The following is a 7,304-nucleotide window of genomic DNA, read 5'->3' as shown; positions in this document are numbered from 1 at the left end:
AGCTTGAACAATCAATTAAGACCTGAAATGGTTTATCAAATCGTTCCAATGATTGCTAAGCCAGAATCCATCTTCTCAGGTGAAATTGTCTGTGCTTGTATATGTGGATAGCCTCATGAACGAATCTCTCATGGTAGCCAGATGGCTTACAAAGGGCTATACCTAATAAATGGAACTTAACTGAACTGGTTGTCCCAGCGGAGTCAGGGTCCGCGGGCATTTGACCGCAGCCCCCACCCTCGCCAGTGGCGGAGGTTGTCCCAACGGAGTCAGGGTCCGCGGGCATTTGACGCCGCCACCGAATGGGAATGATGGCCGAGTGCTGGTGATGCACTGAATGTCGAAACTGCTCTCGGCTTCTTCTGCTTGTGTGCTGCTGCCGCTGACAATAAAATAAATAAATGCCACACAGGCGTAGCCGGGGGTTGGCTGACGGGATGTGTAAAATAAAACAAAAAGATGAAAACGGACTTTAAACGTTGCGTTTGAGATCATTGTATGGAGATGCAGATCTGGTAAGAGAGGCAAAGTTCCCCGATTAATGACCAATGGTTACATTTCGATTTAAAGCTTTTCGTGACTGCAGGGATTCATATTCTTGGTTCTTTCGGTAAAGTCACCACGTTGAACGGAAACAATAAAACATTGTTTTATTTTATTTTAATTCTACGTGACTTTACCGAAAGAACCAATAAGATAATTACGAATGTTATTTACCCGCCGGCCGCCCGCCCCCAACTCTAAGGGATCCCTCTGCTCCACGTTTGATATTCAGAAGAATCAGAATCTTTAATAATACTGCAGCAGGAATCCGAAGAGCTATGAAGCTCTTTTTGCACAGATGTCCAGTAATGGGGGCACGGGGTAAGAACGTTACAACAAACAGTGAAAAATAGAAAACACGGTGGTGTAAAGTTATGAGAAAGGAAAACCAAAATGACCCAACACGCACACAAATGTTCGTGGTTGATTTCACTCGGACAACTTGTCTCTCTTACAACGCCACTTTATTTACAGTTCTCCACGTGTCCTCAATGCTCCACAGTTGCCTTGTTGCCACAGCTCGCTCGCCGCCTTTGTCTCTCCACTCTCCGCTTCTCCGTCAGCTCCGATGTCTCCGTGCTCTCTCCACTGCTGGCTGCTTCGTCTCCGCTATCACCGTGCTCTCTCCACTGCTAGCTGCTTCGTCTCCGCTATCACCGTGCTCTCTCCACTGCTAGCTGCTTCGTCTCCGATGTCACCGTGCTCTCTCCACTGCTAGCTGCTTCGTCTCTGCTCTCCGCTATCACAGTGCTCTCTCCACTGCTAGCTGCTTCGTCTCCGCTCTCCGCTATCACTGTGCTCTCTCCACTGCTGGCTGCTTCTCTCTTCAGCTGCTCCACGTCTTGCCTCGTCCAGCCCCCGACTCCAACCCCCCCGTTTCTCCTCACGTCTCCCCAATTTATCCCCGCTCTCATTACTCTCCAATTAATTAACCCGCGTCCCAACAACGCTCCACGTGCCCGTGCACCTGTGACCTCGCCAGACTTCAAGACGCCACCCCAGCCCTGACAACAATACCAGCCAATCACACTTCAGCCCTGACAACACCAGCCAATCACACTTCAGCCCTGACAACAACACCAGCCAATCACAGCCGTCTCTGGCTCCCCCAGCTTAATTGGCCCAATCGTTACCTCATCGTCCCAACCATCGCACCTGGCTGTCCCAATATGACCCATACTGTCCTGCCCCCGCGAGACCTCACCATTTACCCCCCATGCGCCTATTTATTCCACTACACAAATCAAAGGAAATCATCCCCATCTTACCAAAGCCCACTGAGGTTATCAACTTCTTTTTTTTTTAAATACTGACCTGGCCGCCACGAATGATGGCTCACGCAAAGTGGCCGCAGCATGTGGACATTTATAGCAGCCAAAGCAATCTAAATAATCTCAATACGTGGAGGGGAAAAACCGGAGGACCTGGAAAAAAAACTCCACGTGACCACGGTGAGAGAGAGACACCGCAGACTCCAAACATACAGCAGCAGCAGGCGTCGTCAGGGACAGGATCGAACCCACGACACCTCCTGCATACCAGGCGGGGTTGTTAACATCTCGCAAACTGTGATGATGAGAGAGAGACACCGCAGACTCCAAATATACAGCAGCAGGCGTCGTCAGGGACAGGTTCGAACCCACGGCACCTCCTGCACACCAGGCGAGGTTGTTAACATCTCGCAAACTGTGATGATGATGATGAGAGACACCTCAAACTCCAAACATACAGCAGCAGCAGGCGTCGTCAGAGACAGGATCGAACCCACGGCACCTCCTGCACACCAGGCGAGGTTGTTAACATCTCGCAAACTGTGATGATGATGATGAGAGTGAGAGAGACACCTCAAACTCCAAACATACAGCAGCAGCAGCAGCAGGCGTCGTCAGGGACAGGATCGAACCCACGGCCCCCCGCGTAACCAGGCGACGAGGGAAGATGACGTTCCCGGGTGCCCTCACGCGTCGTGGTGCTTGCGCCGGTGACGCTTGAGGTTGCTGACGTGGGCGAACCTCTGGTCGCACGCCGTGCAGTGGAAGGGCCGCTCGCCCGTGTGCGTGCGCAGGTGGACCGTCAGGTTGGTCTTGAGCAGGAACGTGCGCTCGCACACCGCGCACGACAGGGGGGGCCTCTTGCCGCGGTTCGAAGGTGCCCATCGCGAAGGTCCCGGCGCCGTGGGCGCCGGCGCCAAAGGTCCCAGTCCTGAAGGTCCCAGTTCTGAATATCCCAGTGCTGGAGGTTCCAGTCCTGAAGGTTCCAGTCCTGAAGGCCTCGATTGTGAAGGTCTCAGTCCTGAAGGGCCCAGTTCTGAATATCCCAGTTCTGAATATCCCAGTCCTGAAGGTCTCAGTCCCGAAGGTCCAATTCCTAAAGGTCCCAATCTTGAAGGTGCCATTCCTGAAGGTCCCAGTTCTGAATATCCCAGTCCTGAAGTTCTCAGTCCCAAAGGTCCCAGTCTTGAAGGTCCCATTCCTAAAGTTCCCAGTCCTGAATGTCTCAGTCCAGAGGGTCCCATTCCTGAAGGTCCCAGATCTGCAGATCCCATTCCCAAAGGTCCCAGTTTCAGAGGCCCCAGTCCTGAAGGGCCAAAGCCGAGAGGGAGCGGGAAGGCCGACGTTGTCGATGATCCTGCGGCCTCCTCCTCCTCCTCGGCCTCCTCCTCGGCCTCCTCCTGCTGCTGCTGCTCACCGGCGCCACCGTTCCGCGGGCCCCAGGCGGTGACCCTCGACCGCTGGGCCGCCGCGTGCGCTCGGGAGGCCACGGCACGGCAGGCCGGCTCTGAAGGCCCTGCGGCGATTCTCTCATCTGACGACGGGGAGTGTGTGGGGGTGTGTGGGTGTGTGGGTGTGTGGGTGTGTGTGGGGGGGGCGGGAGAAAATTAAGACTTTTTTATCGTTGTTGCAGACGCCACCGAACATCATCCCAAAATCGTTCTAGCCAAATCGGTGGGGGGGCCCGAGGGCCGACGAAATTGAGGGCCCTTGTGTGGACGTTCGACGGCCGGTTACCAAAATACGCCGTGAGGGCAAATGTGGAGCGTATCCGCGAGCGGTGTGGAAAGCACCGAGGGGAGCAGGAAACCGTCGCCATCCACGCGAGCTTCAGCGGAATTCGAGCTCGGCCATCGAACGGAGGCGGTGGTCACCGGCGCCGTCGTGCGGCCCTTCCGGACGCGGCGGCGGCCGTCTGGAACGCTCTCTTCCGTTCCGACGCTAGGAAGCGCACCGGAGCTGTGCGACTCATCATCTAGATTGACAAACGGCGTTTTGCGTTCAGTTTGTTCAGTTTGGCGCCCTTCCCCCGCACCTCTCCATTGGCACGGTTGTCGACATAGGGCGGCGGAGATGCTAACTGACATCTGACTCTGCTCCTCATCGTCATCCCTCTGAGGTTGATACAATTAGCGCCGCTTTGCGGGAGGTCAATGAGCGACGGGAAATTTTTCATCAGCGGCCCATGGAAACCCAACGGGGATTTCAACGGCGGGGCGAGTTCACGGTCAGCGGTGCGGTTCTGATCTTTTGCCACTGCCGCGATGTCCACAAACCGCCCGGCGCGGAAACCACGTCACGTTTGACGTCGGCCGCTTTGAGGCTCTGGGAAGCGAACGGTGGAACGGGCGGCACTTCGAGGTCCGCTGTCGGCACGAGCGGGCCGACAGCGGACAGCGTGCGCCTCACCTTCCCGGCCTTCCGCTTTGATCGGAGAGCGCAACGGCCCGCTCCGACCGCGGCCGTCGGACGCCGCGGCTTCCCCGTGCTCGTCTGGGGCGAAACACACATGTACACGCGCGTGTACACGCGTGTACACGCGCGGGCGGTTGTATGGCGACGAAGCGCGCGTCGTGACGAAGCGTGAGTCGTGACGAAGCGTGAGTCGTGGTGAAGCGTGCGTCGTGACGAAGCGTGAGTCGTGACGAAGCGTGAGTCGTGACGAAGCGTGAGTCGTGGTGAAGCGTGAGTCGTGACGAAGCGTGAGTCGTGACGAAGCGTGAGTCGTGACGAAGCGTGAGTCGTGACGAAGCGTGAGTCGTGACGAAGCGTGAGTCGTGGTGAAGCGTGCGTCGTGGTGAAGCGTGAGTTGTGATGAAGCGTGAGTCGTGGTGAAGCGTGCGTCGTGGTGAAGCGTGAGTCGTGACGAAGCGTGAGTCGTGACGAAGCGTGAGTCGTGACGAAGCGTGAGTCGTGGTGAAGCGTGAGTCGTGACGAAGCGTGAGTCGTGACGAAGCGTGAGTCGTGGTGAAGCGTGAGTCGTGGTGAAGCGTGAGTCGTGACGAAGCGTGAGTCGTGGTGAAGCGTGAGTCGTGACGAGTCATGAAGGCGTTCGCTTTGGCTGATGGTGCAGATCATGGTGGGGTGGGGGGGGGGGTGAGGGCTGGACGTGTGTGTAAATTGTTGTAGTTTCCGAAAAAGCAAGCTTTACCATCGCCACCACCACCATGAGGAGGATGAGGAGGAGGAGATTCCACTTTAATCCGGCTTGGGAAGAAGTAGCTGGGGCTGCAGGCCATATCCGAGGTCTTCTCATCTGAGAAAAACAAGTCAACCCTGTAGCATCAGCCATCGCCTTGGGTTGCAGGTCGTTCGGTCGACGCACAAGGCTGATCCCCGGGGGGTGGGGCGGGAGGTGTGAGGAGGGCGACAAGGGTTCCCCCCCTTTCGTACGGATTAATAACGGCAGGTTAAAGATGCCACCTTTTCATTTGCCGTCCGTTCAACCGTTCGTTCGCAAGGGGGAGCGGCCGCCGTCCGTTCCTCCCTTTAAAGGAGGTGCCAGCGGCGGAGTGTTTGCGACGCGGTCGTTCCGTGGCCGCGCACTCGCGTTTGACTGCGCCGTTCTGCGTGTCGCGCGTTCCGCGCGGTAACGACGGCGCCCTCCGCGCTGTGCGAAAATTGTTCCCGTAGGGCCGGAACCCGCGCGACTCACCGCACGGGCGCTCGTTGCCGTCCTCCGCAACTCCATCCGCTTCCACCGCCGCCGTAAAGTTTTCCGTGCCGGGCGCACCCACGGACGAGGGAGAAGCCGCCGTATATTTCCGACCGTCGGCGTCTCCCAGCCTCCGCGCGGACAGCAGCAGCTCCCGGCTCAGGCCGCCGAACAGCGCGAGCAGCACCTCCACCAGGCCTCCCAGCGTCACGTCGCCACAGGGGGAGGCCGCGGCGGCGTCGTCTTCGTCCCAGCGCGGCGTCCCGGCGTCGTCTCGGCGCTCGGCGCCCCGCAGGGCCTTCACCACCTGCCGCAGCACGGCGTAGAAGCCGAAGGGCAGGCGGTCGCGCGCCGCGGCCAGCAGCTCGGCCCGCACGAGGCCGTCCCCGACGCAGGCGCGCAGGACCCCGTAGTCCCGGATGCCCAGCTCGGAGTCCATGGCCCGGGCCACCTCCGCGTTCACGCCCTGCGCCTCCAGCCACGCCGGGAAGTCCCCGATCGGCTCCGGCGGCGGGACGGCCACCGCGCACGCCATATCCTGGCATAGAGGCGGACCGCCGAATTGAGGGGTGGGTGGGGGGGGAGAAGGATGAAACCGCACGTGTATTTCACCGCTATCGCCTCGTCCAGGGCGTCCTATCCTCCGTTCCGGGCAACGCCGCCCGACGACAAGGGACCGTGAGGGTCCGTGACCAGCCGGTCGGTTTGTCGGACGCGGCTCTTGCCGACACGAACGAACGTTCCGCTCCCTCCTGGGCGTCCCTTAAGCCAAACCTGCGCCCACACGCGTGAGCCAAAAAAAACCCAAAAAGGTGGTAACAAAAATAACCAAGGTGAGAAGGCTGCTAGCTGTGGGGAGGAAACCCCCCAAGTGACGATAAGTCTCAGGGAAACGCCTTCAAGGCGGGGAATTATTGAACAAAAACGCTTTGGGAGCAATCTGCTGTAAAAAAAATAATTAAAATCAGCGAGCACAGAATCATTAAAAATGCTCTCACAGGGGGGAGGGGGGCTTGAGGTTCTTTCCTCTCCCGAGAAATCCTACAGCAATGCGGCACTCACGAGGCCCTGGCCTCACACGCACCAGCACAGGCGTGAGTGAGCACTTGCAGGGGCTGCGCCTTCACCCCTTTAACTCGCATCGCAGGGCAGCACCACTCACGTCACTCACCTGGCGAAGGATGGGGGGGTGGTGGGTGGTGGTGGGGGGTGGTGGTGGTTGAGGGGGGTGGTGGGCTCCCCCTGTGGTGTGGGGGAGGGGCTTGTGCTGCAGATGCGCAGTGGAGAGAGCCTGGCCACCTCGTTCTGCTCCTCCTCACCTCTTCTCCACCGCGCTCCTCGCCTTTTCTCCTGCTCAGTCTCCCTCACGTCTCCTCACCTTCTCCCCACTCCCTCACCTCCTCACCTCTCCTCACCTCGCCTCTCCCTCACCTCCTTCTCAGCTCGCCTCTCCCTCACCTCTTCTCACCTCTCCTCACCTCCTCACCTCTCCTCACCTCCTTCTCAGCTCGCCTCTCCTCACCTCACCTCCTCTCCTCACCTCACCTCTCCTCACCTCGCCTCTCCCTCAACTCTCCTCCACTCCCTCACCTCCTCACCTCTCCTCTCCCTCGCCTCTCCTCCACTCCCTCACCTCCTCACCTCTGCCGATTCCACACGGGAGGGACCGCGCGCATTTGACTCGCGCGGGTGAGCGGGGGAGGCGGCGAGGGCTGAAGGGTCCGCGGCGATGTTCCCCGCTAAGTGGCCACTCGCACGCCGCTCCATGATTGACAGCACGGACAAGCGGCGATGTCTCCTCCTCGTCATCATCAGAGATAATGATCGATGATGAT

General features: G+C 58.6%; 1 protein-coding gene across 2 annotated transcripts; it reads right to left on the bottom strand.

The window, feature by feature from the left end:
• Positions 1-985: 985 nt before the first annotated feature.
• On the bottom strand, positions 986-7,095 carry LOC116942692 (uncharacterized). Of its 2 annotated transcripts, XM_076068191.1 has the most exons (4): positions 6,789-7,087; positions 5,470-6,007; positions 4,966-5,070; positions 986-3,348 (listed from the first exon to the last, which is right to left on the bottom strand). In XM_076068191.1, the coding sequence occupies exons 2-4, from the start codon at positions 6,002-6,004 to the stop codon at positions 2,501-2,503; spliced, it is 1,488 nt and encodes a 495-aa protein (XP_075924306.1). In that variant the 5' UTR covers positions 6,005-6,007; positions 6,789-7,087; the 3' UTR covers positions 986-2,500. The 2 variants fall into 2 exon arrangements, with proteins under 2 accessions (XP_075924306.1, XP_075924307.1); XM_076068192.1 differs by lacking the exon at positions 986-3,348 and adding an exon at positions 3,363-4,307 and having other exon boundaries at positions 5,470-7,095.
• Between the last annotated feature and the right edge of the window lie 209 nt (positions 7,096-7,304).

Source organism: Petromyzon marinus, chromosome 1, assembly GCF_048934315.1.
Source record: "Petromyzon marinus isolate PM22_M1 ecotype Great Lakes invasive population chromosome 1, UKy_Petmar_22M1.pri1.0, whole genome shotgun sequence".
NCBI classification, from domain to species: domain Eukaryota; kingdom Metazoa; phylum Chordata; class Hyperoartia; order Petromyzontiformes; family Petromyzontidae; genus Petromyzon; species Petromyzon marinus.
Note: the sequence above shows the minus strand (reverse complement) of the source record. Positions and strands in the feature narration are given on the sequence as shown.